We start from the raw sequence: 17,972 nt of genomic DNA on the forward strand, positions 1-17,972 counted from the left end.
TACCCCCAACCCTCTTCTTAAAATTAAAATCCCATCATTCTGGTACCTTTGCACGGAGGGGCAGTCATGCCCTTTAGGGTTGAGCGGACACCTAGATGTCCGTGTTCGACGGGTTCGGCCGAACTTTAAAAAAAAGTCCGGGTCCGTGTCCCGGACTTTTACCGAACTTTTCCCGGACACCGAACCCCATTGAAGTCAATGGGGACCCGAACTTTAAGGCACTAAAATGGCTCTAAAACACCAAAGGAAAGGGCTAGAGTGCTGCAAATGGCAGCAAAACGTAATTAAGAGCATGGCAAGTGCTCTGCAAACAAATGTGGATAGGGAAATAACTTAAAACAACAAAAAAAAACAGAAAAATAAAACAATGTTCTTCTTCATCTCTGAAGGACTAGGCCCATATGGAGTAGGAGGGAGGTTGAGGTGGTGGTGGATGTGGCGGTGACATAGGCGTGCGCACAGGGTGTGCTGGGTGTGCCTGGGCACACCCTAATCACCTAGGGCACATAGCATTGCCAGTGAGGAGATGGGAAAGATCTCCCTGGGACCTGCTCTGCTCTATTTCTCCTTGCCTACAGGTACATGGCCCCGATACATTACTCTCCCTGCTGGCAAACACATGCATGTGTATTTCAACTTTGGGGTGCACACCTTAATGCAATAGGCTGCGCACACCTATGGGCGGTGTAGGTGGAAGCGGCGGTGGAGGAGGACCAGGGCCGGATTAACAGCATCATGGGCTTGGTGCTGAGGATTTTGAAGGGCCTTAGGGCCGTGCCTTGCCATGCACCCAGAGGAGGAAGGGTGCAGCCATGCATGCCTAATTCAACATGGGATGCTGTCTCTGAAGCCCATAAACACATCCATGCATCGCCAACTGTCCCTCCTTGTCCGGCCTTCACGCTGTGTGGGGAGGTTCTGAGGGTGCTGCCTGGGGAAGCGAGCATAGAAGCCAGACTTCTGTGTTTACAAGTGACAGAAGAGCGGTAACAGTGAATATGGCCAACCCGGGGCCTATATAAAAGGTAGGGGCCTGGAGCTGCAGCTCCAATAGACCCTACATTAATCTGGCCCTGAGGAGGAGGACGAGGTAGCCAACACTGCTTCTTTTCACAAATTTTAAATGAGGGTACACCCCAAAAGAGTGAGAAAGAGCAAAAATGGAACAATGGGTGGGTAAGGTCGGTATCCATTGCTATTCTGCATAAGGTACGGAAAAGTCCCGTGGGATCCATGCCTGGTTCATTTTAATGAACGTGAGCTTGTCCACATTGTCTCTGGACAGGCGGCTGCGCTTGTCTGTTATAACGCCCCCAGCCGTGCTAAATACCCGTTCAGATAATACACTGGCTGCAGGGCACGCCAGCACCTCCAAGGCGTAAAGGGCAAGCTCAGGCCATGTGCCCAATTTGGAGACCCAGAAGTTGAAGGGGGCAGACCCGTCATTCACTACATGTAGGCGTGTGCACACATACTGCTCCACCATGTTGGTAAAATGCTGCCTCCTGCTAAGACGTTCCATCTGAGCTGCTGGTGCTGCTGTTTGTTGTGGCGTGCTGACAAAGCTTTTCCACATTTCGGCCATGCTAACCCTGCCTTCTGAGGTGCTGGCGGTGCCCTGGTTGCGTTGGCGACCTCCTCCTCCTCCTCCTCTGCCTTGTGCTTCCACTGTGGCCCCGCTGTCAGATGGGAATGCCAGCAGCATGGCGTCTACCAGCGTGCGCTTGTACTCGCGCATCTTGCGATCGCGCTCCAGTGAGTGAATTAAGGACGGTACGTTGTCCTTGTAACGGGGATCCAGCAGCGTGGCCACCCAGTAATCAGCACAAGTTAGAATGTGGGCAACTCGGCGGTCGTTGTGGAGACACTGCAGCATGTAATCGCTCATGTGTGCCAGGCTGCCCAGAGGCAACGAAAGGCTGTCCTCTGTGGGAGGTGTATGGTCCGTGTCCTCTGTATCCCCCCAGCCACGCACCAGTGATGGCCATGAGCTGGCCTGGGTGCCACCCTGCTGTGAACATGGTTCCATCTCCTCCTCCAGCTCCTCCTCCTCCTCATCCTCCTCATCCTCCAGAACTGTGCCCCTGCTGGACAATTGCGTCCCTGGCGTTTGCGTGTGCAGGAACCCACCCTCGGAGCCCCTTGCGAATGACTGCCCTGAAAGCCTTGGAAATGTTACCTCTTCATCCTCCTCCTCCTCCTCATCCTGTGCCACATCCTCTTCCATCATCGCCCGAATTGTTTTTTCAAGGAGGCATAGAAGTGGGATAGTTAAGCTGAGAACGGCGTCATTGCCACTGGCCATGTTGGTGGAGTACTCAAAACAGCGCAACAAGGCACACAGGTCTCGCATGGAGGCCCAGTTATTGGTGGTGAAGTGGTGCTGTTCCGCAGAGCGACTCACGCGTGCGTGCTGCAGCTGAAACTCCACTATGGCCTGCTGCTGCTCGCACAGTCTTTCCAGCATGTGCAAGGTGGAGTTCCACCTTGTGGGCACGTCACATATGAGGCGGTGAGCGGGAAGGCCGAAGTTACGCTGCAGCGCTGCCAGGCGAGCAGCAGCAGGGTGAGAACGCCGAAAGTGCGCACAAACGGCCCGCACTTTCTGCAGCAGCTCTGACATATCGGGGTAGTTTTTAAGGAACCTCTGCACCACCAAATTCAGCACATGCGCCAGGCAAGGGATGTGCGTCAAACCGGCTAGGCCCAGAGCTGCTATGAGATTTCGCCCGTTATCGCACACCACCAGGCCGGGCTTGAGGCTCGCTGGCAGCAACCACTCATTTGTCTGCTGTTCCATGCTCCTCCACAACTCCTGCGCGGTGTGTGGTTTGTCCCCCAAACAGGCAAGTTGTAAAACTGCCTGCTGTCGTTTACCCCTGGCCGTGCTGAAGTTGGTGGTGAAGGTGTTACGCTGTCCGGATGAGGAGGCGGTAGAGGATGAGGAAGCGGAGTAGGAGGAGTTAGGAACAGGAGGCAAACTGAAGCGCCCTGCAATCCTCGGTGGTGGAAGGACATGCGCCAAATTGCTATCCGCCTCAGGCCCATCCGCCACTGCATTTACCCAGTGTGCCGTTAGGGAGATATAACGCCCCTGACCGTGCTTACTGGTCCACGTATCCGTAGTTAGGTGGACCTTGGCACAGATGGCGTTGCGCAGTGCACACCTGATTTTTTCCCCCACTTGGTTGTGCAGGGAAGGGATGGCTTGCCTGGAAAAGTAGTGGCGGCTGGGCACGACGTACTGTGGGACAGCCACCGACATAAGGTTTTTAAAACTGTGCGTCTCCACCAGACGGAATGACAGCATTTCAAAGGCCAATAATTTTGAAATGCTGGCATTCAGGGCCAGGGATCGCGGGTGGGTAGGGGGGTACTTCCTCTTCCTCTCAAGTGTTTGGGAGATGGAAAGCTGAACGCTTCCACGGGACATTGTGGAGATGGTTGTTGGTGACCCAGGTGGTGGTGTTGCTGACAGATCGTCTGTTTGCGGGGTGGCAGGTGCCGGTATCACTACAGATGTGGCTGGAGCGGCCGAGACTGCAGCAGAAGAGGAAGCAGGATGAGCCAGAGACGTTTCTTGGTTTTGAAGGTGTGTACTCCACTGCAGCTCGTGCTTTGCACTTAGATGCCTGATCATGCAGGTTGTGCTCAGGTTGAGAAGGTTCATGCCTCGCTTCAAGCTCTGATTGCACAGGGTGCAAACCACTCGTGTCCTGTCATCAGCACATTTTCTAAAGAACTTCCACGCTAGAGAACTCCTTTGAGCTGACTTTGGTGCGCTCGTTCCCTTGCTGCGTTGGGCAGTAGCGGGCGTAGTGTCTAGGGCACGGCCGCTCCGCTTCTGCACCCTGCTCCCTCTTCTGCTGTGCTGGTGGCTCTGTGCGACCACCGCCTCTTCCTCCAAACTACTCAGTTCACCTGCATGACGTTCATTCCATGTGGGGTCGAGGACCTCATCGTCCTCCACATCATCTTCCACCCAGTCTTCACCCCTGCCCTCCTTGTCGGTCTCCACAATGCTGAACGCCGCAGCAGTTGGCACCTGCGTTTCGTCATCATCGGAGACGTGCTGCGATGATCCTTGCATGTACTCATCTTGAGGAATAAGTGGTTGGGCATCGCTGCACTCAATCTCTTCCACTTCTGGGGCAGGGCTAGGTGGATGGCCCTGGGAAACCCTGCTGACAGAGTCCTCAAAAAGAATAAGAGACTGCTGTATGGCTTGGGGCTCAGACTGCTGGCCTGATTTGCAAGGGGGTGAGGTGAAAGACGGTTGGACATTGGCTGCAGGTGCCAACTCTGACCTTTCTGCAGTAGACTGGGTGGGAGACAATGTGAAGGAACTGGAGGCACTGTCAGCAGCAAACCAATCTACTATCGCCTCAACTTGTTCTGGCCTCATCACTTCTAGGGGCGTTTGATGCCCTACCAAATACTGATGCAGGTTCTGTCGCCTACTCACACTTGAGGAAGGTGTTTCACTTGTGCGTGTAGCTGGCACAGATCGACCATGTCCTCTCCTTGCAACAGGAGCTCTACCAGCAGCACCACGACCCAGGCCACGGCCCTTATTTGACGGTCTCCTCATATTTCTGTAATTTAAGATCTTGCCCTAGAAAGGTTTTTATTGAATAGCGGAATAGAAAATATGATCCAAAAAAAGTGTATGTATATCACACGTACACAACCACACTAGGCCCCAATTACTATTGTTTGTACCCCTAAAAGGCTAGATGAGGAGTAGGGGGAGTATGGAACAGGCAGCACCCTCAAACCTTCAGAAGTATGAGATGAACCCCAACAACTTGGAAAGGTGGATCTCTCTCACACGTACCGACACAGACTATCCCGCAATTCAATTGATCCTCAAAGGTTTTTATTGAATAGCGGAATAGGAAATATGATCAAAAAAAGTGTATGTATCTCGCACGTACACAACCACACTAGGCCCCAATTACTATTGTTTGTACCCCTAAAAGGCTAGATGAGGAGTAGGGGGGGTATGGAACAGGCAGCACCCTCAAACCTTCAGAAGTATGAGATGAACCCCAACAACTTGGAAAGGTGGATCTCTCTCACACGTACCGACACAGACTATCCCGCAATTCAATTGATCCTCAAAGGTTTTTATTGAATAGCGGAATAGGAAATATGATCAAAAAAAGTGTATGTATCTCGCACGTACACAACCACACTAGGCCCCAATTACTATTGTTTGTACCCCTAAAAGGCTAGATGAGGAGTAGGGGGAGTATGGAACAGGCAGCACCCTCAAACCTTCAGAAGTATGAGATGAACCCCAACAACTTGGAAAGGTGGATCTCTCTCACACGTACCGACACAGACTATCCCGCAATTCAATTGATCCTCAAAGGTTTTTATTGAATAGCGGAATAGGAAATATGATCAAAAAAAAGTGTATGTATCTCGCACGTACACAACCACACTAGGCCCCAATTACTATTGTTTGTACCCCTAAAAGGCTAGATGAGGAGTAGGGGGGGTATGGAACAGGCAGCACCCTCAAACCTTCAGAAGTATGAGATGAACCCCAACAACTTGGAAAGGTGGATCTCTCTCACACGTACCGACACAGACTATCCCGCAATTCAATTGATCCTCAAAGGTTTTTATTGAATAGCGGAATAGGAAATATGATCAAAAAAAGTGTATGTATCTCGCACGTACACAACCACACTAGGCCCCAATTACTATTGTTTGTACCCCTAAAAGGCTAGATGAGGAGTAGGGGGGGTATGGAACAGGCAGCACCCTCAAACCTTCAGAAGTATGAGATGAACCCCAACAACTTGGAAAGGTGGATCTCTCTCACACGTACCGACACAGACTATCCCGCAATTCAATTGATCCTCAAAGGTTTTTATTGAATAGCGGAATAGGAAATATGATCAAAAAAAGTGTATGTATCTCGCACGTACACAACCACACTAGGCCCCAATTACTATTGTTTGTACCCCTAAAAGGCTAGATGAGGAGTAGGGGGGGTATGGAACAGGCAGCACCCTCAAACCTTCAGAAGTATGAGATGAACCCCAACAACTTGGAAAGGTGGATCTCTCTCACACGTACCGACACAGACTATCCCGCAATTCAATTGATCCTCAAAGGTTTTTATTGAATAGCGGAATAGGAAATATGATCAAAAAAAGTGTATGTATCTCGCACGTACACAACCACACTAGGCCCCAATTACTATTGTTTGTACCCCTAAAAGGCTAGATGAGGAGTAGGGGGGGTATGGAACAGGCAGCACCCTCAAACCTTCAGAAGTATGAGATGAACCCCAACAACTTGGAAAGGTGGATCTCTCTCACACGTACCAACACAGACTATCCCCCAATTTAACTGATCCCCAAAGGTTTTTGATTAAATAGCGGAATAGAAAATATGATCCCAAAAAAGTGTATGTATATCACACGTACACAACCACACTAGGCCCCAATTACTATTGTTTGTACCCCTAAAAGGCTAGGAGTAGGGGGAGTATGGAACAGGCAGCACCCTCAAACCTTCAGAAGTATGAGATGAACCCCAACAACTTGGAAAGGTGGATCTCTCTCACACGTACCAACACAGACTATCCCCCAATTTAACTGATCCCCAGAGGTTTTTGATTAAATAGCGGAATAGAAAATATGATCCCAAAAAAGTGTATGTATATCACACGTACACAACCACACTAGGCCCCAATTACTATTGTTTGTACCCCTAAAAGGCTAGGAGTAGGGGGAGTATGGAACAGGCAGCACCCTCAAACCTTCAGAAGTATGAGATGAACCCCAACAACTTGGAAAGGTGGATCTCTCTCACACGTACCAACACAGACTATCCCCCAATTTAACTGATCCCCAGAGGTTTTTGATTAAATAGCGGAATAGAAAATATGATCCCAAAAAAGTGTATGTATATCACACGTACACAACCACACTAGGCCCCAATTACTATTGTTTGTACCCCTAAAAGGCTAGGAGTAGGGGGAGTATGGAACAGGCAGCACCCTCAAACCTTCAGAAGTATGAGATGAACCCCAACAACTTGGAAAGGTGGATCTCTCTCACACGTACCAACACAGACTATCCCCCAATTTAACTGATCCCCAAAGGTTTTTGATTAAATAGCGGAATAGAAAATATGATCCCAAAAAAGTGTATGTATATCACACGTACACAACCACACTAGGCCCCAATTACTATTGTTTGTACCCCTAAAAGGCTAGGAGTAGGGGGAGTATGGAACAGGCAGCACCCTCAAACCTTCAGAAGTATGAGATGAACCCCAACAACTTGGAAAGGTGGATCTCTCTCACACGTACCAACACAGACTATCCCCCAATTTAACTGATCCCCAGAGGTTTTTGATTAAATAGCGGAATAGAAAATATGATCCCAAAAAAGTGTATGTATATCACACGTACACAACCACACTAGGCCCCAATTACTATTGTTTGTACCCCTAAAAGGCTAGGAGTAGGGGGAGTATGGAACAGGCAGCACCCTCAAACCTTCAGAAGTATGAGATGAACCCCAACAACTTGGAAAGGTGGATCTCTCTCACACGTACCAACACAGACTATCCCCCAATTTAACTGATCCCCAGAGGTTTTTGATTAAATAGCGGAATAGAAAATATGATCCCAAAAAAGTGTATGTATATCACACGTACACAACCACACTAGGCCCCAATTACTATTGTTTGTACCCCTAAAAGGCTAGGAGTAGGGGGAGTATGGAACAGGCAGCACCCTCAAACCTTCAGAAGTATGAGATGAACCCCAACAACTTGGAAAGGTGGATCTCTCTCACACGTACCAACACAGACTATCCCCCAATTTAACTGATCCCCAGAGGTTTTTGATTAAATAGCGGAATAGAAAATATGATCCCAAAAAAGTGTATGTATATCACACGTACACAACCACACTAGGCCCCAATTACTATTGTTTGTACCCCTAAAAGGCTAGGAGTAGGGGGAGTATGGAACAGGCAGCACCCTCAAACCTTCAGAAGTATGAGATGAACCCCAACAACTTGGAAAGGTGGATCTCTCTCACACGTACCAACACAGACTATCCCCCAATTTAACTGATCCCCAAAGGTTTTTGATTAAATAGCGGAATAGAAAATATGATCCCAAAAAAGTGTATGTATATCACACGTACACAACCACACTAGGCCCCAATTACTATTGTTTGTACCCCTAAAAGGCTAGGAGTAGGGGGAGTATGGAACAGGCAGCACCCTCAAACCTTCAGAAGTATGAGATGAACCCCAACAACTTGGAAAGGTGGATCTCTCTCACACGTACCAACACAGACTATCCCCCAATTTAACTGATCCCCAAAGGTTTTTGATTAAATAGCGGAATAGAAAATATGATCCCAAAAAAGTGTATGTATATCACACGTACACAACCACACTAGGCCCCAATTACTATTGTTTGTACCCCTAAAAGGCTAGGAGTAGGGGGAGTATGGAACAGGCAGCACCCTCAAACCTTCAGAAGTATGAGATGAACCCCAACAACTTGGAAAGGTGGATCTCTCTCACACGTACCAACACAGACTATCCCCCAATTTAACTGATCCCCAAAGGTTTTTGATTAAATAGCGGAATAGAAAATATGATCCCAAAAAAGTGTATGTATATCACACGTACACAACCACACTAGGCCCCAATTACTATTGTTTGTACCCCTAAAAGGCTAGGAGTAGGGGGAGTATGGAACAGGCAGCACCCTCAAACCTTCAGAAGTATGAGATGAACCCCAACAACTTGGAAAGGTGGATCTCTCTCACACGTACCAACACAGACTATCCCCCAATTTAACTGATCCCCAAAGGTTTTTGATTAAATAGCGGAATAGAAAATATGATCCCAAAAAAGTGTATGTATATCACACGTACACAACCACACTAGGCCCCAATTACTATTGTTTGTACCCCTAAAAGGCTAGATGAGGAGTAGGGGGAGTATGGAACAGGCAGCACCCTCAAACCTTCAGTATGAGATTGTGTTCACTGTACCCCACAAAGATTGAGTTCACTGCACCCCACAATGATTGTGTTCACTGCACCCCACAAAGATTGTGTTCACTGCACCTCACAAAGATTGTGTTCACTGTACCCCCCAAAGATTGTGTTCACTGCACCCCACAAAGATTCTGTTCACTGTACCCCACAAAGATTGTGTTCACTGCACCCCAAAAAGATTGTGTTCACTGCACCCCAAAAAGGATGTTGTTCACTGCACCCCAAAAAGGATGTTGTTCACTCCACCCCAAAAAGATTGTGTTCACTGCACCCCACAAAGATTGTGTTCACTGCACCCCAAAAAGATTGTGTTCACTGCACCCCAAAAATGATTTTGTTCACTGCACCCCAAAAAGGATTTTGTTCACTGCACCCCAAAAAGGATGTTGTTCACTCCACCCCAAAAAGATTGTGTTCACTGCACCCCAAAAAGATTGTGTTCACTGCACCCCACAAAGGATTTTGTTCACTGCACCCCAAAAAGATTGTGTTCACTGCACCCCAAAAAGGATGTTGTTCACTGCACCCCAAAAAGGATTTTGTTCACTGCACCCCAAAAAGATTGTGTTCACTGCACCCCACAAAGGATTTTGTTCACTGCACCCCACAAAGATTGTGTTCACTGCACACCAAAAAGGATTGTGTTCACTGCACCCCAAAAAGATTTTGTTCACTGCACCCCAAAAAGATTGTGTTCACTGCAGCCCAAAAAGATTGTGTTCACTGCAGCCCAAAAAGATTGTGTTCACTGCAGCCCAAAAAGATTGTGTTCACTGCAGCCCAAAAAGATTGTGTTCACTGCAGCCCAAAAAGATTGTGTTCACTGCAGCTCACACACAGAAAAATGGATGTGGATCACCGACACCTGCCTATCTCCAATCCCACACCACACAGCAATATCGATTGTAGTTTGTAGAACACAGTTTCCCTAAAATTCAGCAGACTCTGTCCCTAACAGGATTGAGAAGAGATCGTAGATCAGGATTGAGTGCAGATTCACCCCACCCCCCACACAGCAATATCGATTGTAGTTTGTAGAACACAGTTTCCCTAAAATTCAGCAGACTCTGTCCCTAACAGGATTGAGAAGAGATCGTAGATCAGGATTGAGTGCAGATTCACCCCACCCCCCACACAGCAATATCGATTGTAGTTTGTAGAACACAGTTTCCCTAAAATTCAGCAGACTCTGTCCCTAACAGGATTGAGAAGAGATCGTAGATCAGGATTGAGTGCAGATTCACCCCACCCCCCACACAGCAATATCGATTGTAGTTTGTAGAAGACACTGACCCTATATAATTCAGCAGACTCTATCCCTAAAATGCCTACAACTCGCCCTGCCTAAACACTCCGACCTGTCCCTCAATTCTATCCGGACACAAATGGTTTTTTCCTGCCTATCTTTCCCTAATCAGCAGCCAGCACGTTGATGTGTGCTCTGTCCCTGAATCTAAGCAGCATAATGACGCCGCTGCGGCTGCCTCGAACTTATAAAGACTTGGTCACATGCTTCAGACGGCCAATCACAGCTACTGAGACATTTGCAGGCATGGCTGGGATGGCTTAAGGCACACCAGTTAAACGATTGTTGATTGGCTGTTGAAAGCCCGCCATGAAAAGAGCGCCAAAGCATGCAAAACCCGGAAATAAAACGACCGAACACGGATTTTTACCCGAACATACAGTAAAGTGTCCGTGTCCGTGTTCGGGTACAAAAAATCCAATTATTCGGTACGAACACGAATAATACAGTCCGTGTTCGCTCAACACTAATGCCCTTCAAACAACCACTCCCAGTGTGACCTTTCTTAATTTTGGTCTCTGGAGGGTGATACTAACTCTTCACCACCCCACTATGCGCCAAATCCTGTAACGCTATTCCTTTATTTAAGTTGGAGAACTGGCTTCATCCCAGCTGGCCTTGGATATTTGGGACAAGTTTGGTGATGCCCAAATACACCATTTTTGCTAGTTCTAAACTCTGCCACATTTCTTTGACTTCAGCGGTAGGGAACAATCATTCCATGAAAGCCTGTATTTCCAAACAAGGTTTGACAGTCTTGTGTGCCTTCTAGCTAACACATTTTCTTATTATGGAATAGAAAATCTAGTATGTGTAACATCAAAGTCAAATCTTTGTATTCAATTAGCATTTAGCTTCTAGATAAACAACTTGTGAGTCAGGACCTCAAATGGATTTTTGATTGTTTTAGTTTCTCAGGTGGTTAGCTGTAACATGCACTCCACAGAAATGAAAGGACAGACAAGTTTTTGGGGCAACAAAGCAATGGGACAGTAGCGCCCTTGACAACTGCGCAGTGACCACTTTAAACACTTCTGTACATGGAAAACGAAAAACCTTATGTTTAGTAAACATTCCAGCTTTTTCCCATTTGGTAAATTGGCTTATTATTACGATTACATTTTTCAAATTCAATATTCATTCCTTATGCAATTCTAATGTTTATTGCATTTTCATCTTCAAACACATTTTGAAATGTTATTTCTCATTTTATTGTCTACTTTTTTGACTGATAATATCCTTCTTCATCTTGTCTATTGCATACAGTTTATTTGATGTCCTGCGTAATGAGGGTCGGGTGATGGAGGGCCTCCACCGATTGGGTATAGAAGGTCCAGCATTGCATAATGTCCTCAAACTTAACATCCAGCCATCTAATGCAGACTATGCTGTGGATATTCGAAACTCTGCCATACTGGTAACTTTCACCACTCTTTATAACTTTCAGTGATTATTGTTCATAAATGTATATGTCATCAAAGGCTTATCTAATGCTGAAATGTTAATGTTTGGTGAAATCCTTATTGTTAAAGTGAATGTCCTATTAATTTTGCCTGATTATGTGGCCTGTTATGTGGCATATGAAAGTTGTGATGAGTTGCTGGCTATAGCTAATAAACCATTCAGAATTACTATGTTGTAACCTAGTTTGTGTACTATCTGGAACACTGAAATCCAGTGATTTGCAATTTCTGGCTAAGCTAATAAATACTATCTACCCAAAAATTAAAATATGTCAGTTGTGCACACATCGTTTGATTTAAAAACATGTGGAGTCCATGGAAAGCTGAAGAGGGAAAATATGGCACTAATCAATGGGTGCTCTGGCTTATCAAGATGCACTCTAGCCAAAAACAAATCCTTGATAGATAAACAAGGTACATCCTACTTGCTTTTGACTACTTGACTTTTACTTTCTATCCAGGCATTGCTGTAGTGCATTATACTATCCCACTGTTGGTCTGTCCTTCTGGAAACACCAGTTGATGAGCCCTGTGAGTGTGCAGACTAAATTATTCCAGTTTTGCCTGTTGTGTAGATGCCTTAAAATCTTTCACACAGATTCAGAAATGAATGTTATAAGGGGCAGAATTTTGTAACTATTGGCTGTAGGTCCGACCAGATTTACATATTGGGGCTTCCTAGAATCTTGTTTCTCTGGATTACAAAGTTCAGGTCAAGGTAAATTGAGTAGACTTTCTGACTTGTTCTTGGATAACATTCATTGAATGGTTTCAACTGTTTCCTGGAGTTGCTTCTCAATATATTGCTGCTCCTATTAAGAATTGTCTGTCTTGAATTTCTCACCTAAAGCTAAATGTTAGCCTCAGCGATTGTAGATTCTGTTCATTGTTATGACTTTGAGCATTTATGTCAATGTCTGCTTGCATTGTAGTGGGTGAACAATCTGGAGACCGACAGCAGATACAGCTCGTGGCCATCCAATGTTCAAGAACTTCTGCGGCCTACCTTTCCTGGAGTCATCCGACAGATCCGTAAAAACTTCCATAACTTTGTAAGTACAGTAGCTTTTTCATGGCTAGTTTAGATTTTAAAACAGCCTCTACAACTTTTTCTTTTACATCAAACTTTTTTTTTTGTACTTAGTAGTGAGGTTAAAGCTATTTTGGTTAAGGAGACATATTTTAAAAATGTGAAATGAATAAAAAGATATATAATGGACACAATAGTGGAGTTATCACTAATGTGGCCAAACATTTTAGGGGTGTGTATGGGGGTGACCCGCTACCTTACAAATACAGGGCATAGAAAAATCATTGCCCCAAAAAGGGGGGTGATTCCTTTAGACTTTTCTGTAAAAGGAAAGTCTTGTGGATATTTCACTTTACAGACAAGGTTTCCAGGAGACTTGAACTACGAGTTGGATTTAACCCACTATTATGAATAGACCATGTCTGAGATTTAACTAATTGTTAAAATATAGATTCTGGTAGAAGAAAGATTTGGGGAGACATGCACAACCTGATATTTTCAGATATGCTTTTATTTATTTGTCTTTTTGTTTCTCCTACAATTGTTACCTGGCATATCTGTCATGTTTAGGCTACATTCACACCGGTGATTTAGGCCGGTGCAGATTTGTAGTGGCAGAAATCTCCTGATTCCTGCTGCGGCTCTGAGTGGGTTGGTACAGCCGCTGGCCCCATTTGTTATAATGACAGGTCGCTGGCACCTGCAGGTATTCCCGGCTGTCCACACATCCAGCCATTACCTATGGTGATTGCTGCTTGACTCACACAAGTGCCTGTCCTTCCGCAGATTAGGCATCTGACACATGACTCACCACCTTTGGGGGAGCTGTGTGCAGTGTTTTGTGAAGGCAGACATAGTATTATAAAGCTCAATTTGGTTATTTATATTTTTATTTATTATACAAGGAGGCTTAGTGGTCATTTGGCACTAGGTCTATTTTAATTCTGTCAGATTATATTAGATGTGGTCTTCAGTCTAATTGTTTGTACATTTGAGTACAGTTATATTACAGGCTGTAAAGAAGACTTAGTTATGTTCATTCTCATCTTTCTTTAGGTCCTCTTTATTGACCCAGTGCAAGAATCTACCTCTGAGCTGATCAACATGGCAGAGATGCTCCTGACTAACCATATACCTGTGAGGTAAAAAAAGCCAAATGTACAAAGAAAACACATATGTTGGCACTGTTTTACCTGACAAAATTTGTTTAAAGGCTATATATTCTTAGGAAGGTCACACCACTTGCAAAGGCAATTCTGCAGACTTTGTGACATTACCTGCCTCCTGCTTGCTTTAGGACTGTTATTGTGTGCTGACATACTCGCCTCCCTCATGTAAGCCAATGACAGGCAGTCCTGTTGCAAGCTATCTTCACCTTCTAGTATGAAATTGCAGTATTATGACAGTGTAAGGTAAGTATATCTAAAGGAAAACCTTTTTTTAAGTTTCTTATAGAGTAATAAATGGTTAAATGCCACTTATGAACGTAGGCAAGCCCAGTAAAAGGAGCCAATCTGACATGACATTTCTGATGATCGCCCATGTCTTAAACGACTACTTCACTGGCCCCGACCATTGCAATACCTGCTTCTCCCACTGAACGCAGTGGTTTCTACTTCTAAGTCATACTTCACCACAAGACATACGAGCGGGTGGGAGAAATCATTGCATTGAGGGGACAGATATTCAAACATACTCGAAAAGGTTGATTACCTGCAGTGTCCTGGTAACAGTGAAGTGACAGTAATTCAAGACACAGGCTATTGGAAAGGTAAGCATAGTTGGGTTTCTTTTATAGGGCTGGCCTATTTTTTTAATCGACCCTGTGAAAACAGCAAAGGTAGAAAAACAAGAATAGAGCCACTGACATTTAAGAAAACCAAAATACATTTATTGGTATCACCCAATACAGAGGAAATATATCTGCTCCTCTCTTATGCATTTCACTCCAACAGGAGCTTAATCATAGAGGCTTTGTAACTAAGCTCCTAGTAATGCTAGTTATGCTGTTAAAGTGATTGTAAACCTAGATTTTCTCTTTCGTTCATTGACGGACACAACTCCTGATTCTTCTTAACCTTTGGGTTATACTGCCCCCTACAGGAGTAGGACACTAGGCAGTAAAAAACTTGTGTATGCTTATGTGCAGTCCCAAAGGGTATACACCCACTCTCAGCTATAGGCACTCAGTTTGTTTCTGCCTAGTCAGGAGTAAGGACCTAGTTCCTTGCTGGGATCTCTGGTCGTGGGGATTATAAATGGAATTTTTTCCTATCTTTGTTATTTTGTTCCTGTGAGAATCTACAATCATTTGCCAGACTGGGGGACGAACTAGATAATCTAAATCCAGAGGGTCCCCCCAGTATGGCCAGCGCACAGGCCTCAGCTCCGCGCTTTGTCGGCCGTGACATAGCCTCACTGGACAGGGGCTAGCCTGCGAGTTAAACACCTCGTGAGGGCGCATGCGACCTGGCCTCGGCCTGAGTCACAGGGTCCCTCCTGGCCGACAGCCACCCACATTCCGATGGAACAGTGGTCTGTCTGGGAACGGTGCCCACTCTATTCCTGGTATAGTAAGTAGCTGTCCCCCTCTACTCCTGGAGGGTTTTGGTGTGGATGTGGGCCCCTCCCTGGAATGGTGGGACCCCCAGGTTCCCCTCCTTCCCCCCATCCCCTCTAAACTTTCAGTGGTCACTGTGGGTCTTTCGCCCCTTGCTCCCCCTGGGTGAGGGTATGAGCTGGCTTTTACCACATGCTCTAAAGGGGGGCTTGTTGGAGTTGCTGCTGACCGGGTTTTTCCTGGTGCACAGTGGGGGGTTGAGCAAGGTTCTCTGCCACCCTGGGGGTTGGTGACTAGGGCAGGCATGTCCTCTGGGCTCCCTGTGGCGGCTGTTGGGCTGGGGGAGCGGATGGTTTAGCCTCCCCGGATCCACGCCTCATGCGGCCAGATCCGGCCAAAAATTTAGGCAGTGGCTTTGTGGCCTACTGGTCGGAAACTATGTGGGGTGGCCCTTGTGAGGGTGGCAAAACCAATGCCTCCTGTTTAGGCATCCGCTCTCCCCTCCACTGCCTCTGGGTGGTCAGCTTCGCTGGGTCTCGCGCATGGCGACTGGGTGCCCACGAAAATTTAGGCCGCGGCCTACTAGGCAATGCGTTTAGCTTGGCGCGTCCCTTGGAAGGGGTTGCGCTGTGGGGGAAGTTCATTTTTTGATGACAGCCTCCCCGCCATTATTGTGTGGGGCACCTGCCCCTTTTTAGCGCTGCAAGAACATCAGAGTACCCTGCCTGTGCGTTCGTGTCCTGGCGAGTGGGTCCACAAAGTTATTCGATCAGGCTACAAGATCGAGTTCGGTCTTATCCTCCGGAAAGGTTTTTCCCTTCCAAGCTTCACTTGTCCCCCGATCGCTTACAGGGTCTCTTTGGGGCAGTGCAAGACTTGTTACTTTAAGGGGTGATTGTTTCGGTCCCGACTTCGGAACTTTTTCAGGGGTTTTTTTTTATTCAAACCTCTTTACAGTTCCCAGAAAGGAAGGCAAGGTACTTCCAATTATGGACCTCATGCTGCTAAACTGCTTTGTGCGGGTGCAGAAGTCCTGCATGAAGTCCATTTGCACGATTGTGGCATCCCTGCATCCGGGGGTTTTCTTCTCGCTTCTATCGTCATCAAGGATGCCTACCCGCACATTCTAATACACGCCGGTCACCAGTGCTTCTTCTGTTTTGCTGTGGGCGAGGAGCAGTATCAGTTTGTGGTGTTGACCTTTGGTCTCGCCTCAGCTCCCCAGGTCTTCACAAAAGTGTTGGCCCTGGTGCTGGCATTGTTTGAGTCAGGGGGGGATTGCGGTACTGGGGTACCTGGGTGATCATCTTCTGCGAGCAGCGGAGTCTCCGACTGCTCCGATGGACATCTGGAAATTACTCTGCGAACTCTGAGGGAGTTTGGTTTGATTCTGAACCTTCAGAAGTCTGCTTTGGTTCTGTCCTCAAAAACTGGACTATCTGGGTCGGACTTGGCCTCAGCCAGAGTGTTTCTCCCTCTGGAAATACTCCAGACATTGCAGGAGACAATTCAGCTTCTATTTTTCAGAAGACGGTCATCCCTCTGGGCTTACATGTGGGTACTGGGCCTGATGGTGTCCACCTTCGAGGCGGTCTGTTTGCATAGTTCTCTGCAAAATAAATTCTGGTGAATTGGGACAAGGATCAACTGTCTCTAGAGGTGGCTTCGTTCTCTGGCTCTTCGACAGGAAAAATTCTTTCTCCCCCTGTACTGGACAGTTTTCACCAAGGATGCCAGCCTGTCTGGGTGGGGAGGCGTCCTCAGCACAGATGTGTTCAGGGGGTCTGGACTCCTGGCAGAATCCAGACTGCCAATTAATGTACTGGAACTCAGAGCGTACAGACTTGTCTGGCTCATTGGACAATTCGTCTTCAGGGGTGTCTGGTACGAATTCATTCGGACAAGGCCACGGCCTGTGGTCTATGTCAATCACCAAGGAGGCACAAGAAGTGTCCTGGCGGCTCAGTAAGTAGTCGTAATTCTAAGGTGGGCTGCCGATTTGTTCCAGTCCTCTCAAACTCCTGCCACGACTCCTGTGCAGGATCGAGGCAGAAAGGATTTCCGGCCATTCTAGTGGCTCCAGACTGGCCTTGCCGGTCTTGGTACGCCGATCTCGTACGACTGGTCGCAGATGCTCCTTGGGGACCTCCTCTCAGGGAGGATCTGCTGCCCCAAGGACCAGTTTTCAATCCTACTTTACCATTTTTGGTGGCTTCGCTCCTGTCCGTCATTCCTTACTAAGGTGGTCTCTGACTTTCATTTGACTGAAGACATTGTGTTGCCTTCCCTATGTCCCAGGCCTAAACATCGGAAGGAAATTGCCTTTCATGCCTTGGATGTGGTCCAGGCAATTAGTGTGTACCTGGCAACTACGGAGTCTTTTAGGATGCCAGACTCTCTATTGTGCTCACGGACGGACCTCATATAGGGTTGTCCGCTTCCCCTGGTGGTTCAGGCCTATTCCATGAAGGGTCAGGTTCCTCCTTACCCTGTCAAGGCGCACTCTATAAGGGCGCCTAGTACCTCCTGGGCTTTTCATCATCATGCATCAGTGAAGCAGG

The 17,972-nt window shown here is 46.9% G+C and overlaps 1 protein-coding gene across 2 annotated transcripts in view; it reads left to right on the top strand.

Annotated features, from left to right (window-relative positions):
- Window positions 1-17,972, top strand: part of UGGT1 (UDP-glucose glycoprotein glucosyltransferase 1) — a gene marked incomplete at its 5' end in the record, with an annotated part of 158,791 nt that overhangs the window by 33,843 nt on the left and 106,976 nt on the right. For both annotated transcript variants that reach the window (XM_082251306.1, XM_082251307.1), the window contains 3 exons: window positions 11,625-11,775; window positions 12,754-12,873; window positions 13,908-13,993. In XM_082251306.1, the coding sequence (XP_082107432.1) occupies window positions 11,625-11,775; window positions 12,754-12,873; window positions 13,908-13,993 (357 nt within the window). The remainder of the gene's footprint in view (window positions 1-11,624; window positions 11,776-12,753; window positions 12,874-13,907; window positions 13,994-17,972) is intronic.

This window comes from Pelophylax lessonae, assembly GCF_965119305.1.
Source record: "Pelophylax lessonae genome assembly, chromosome: 3".
In the NCBI taxonomy this organism is placed as follows: Eukaryota; Metazoa; Chordata; class Amphibia; order Anura; family Ranidae; genus Pelophylax; species Pelophylax lessonae.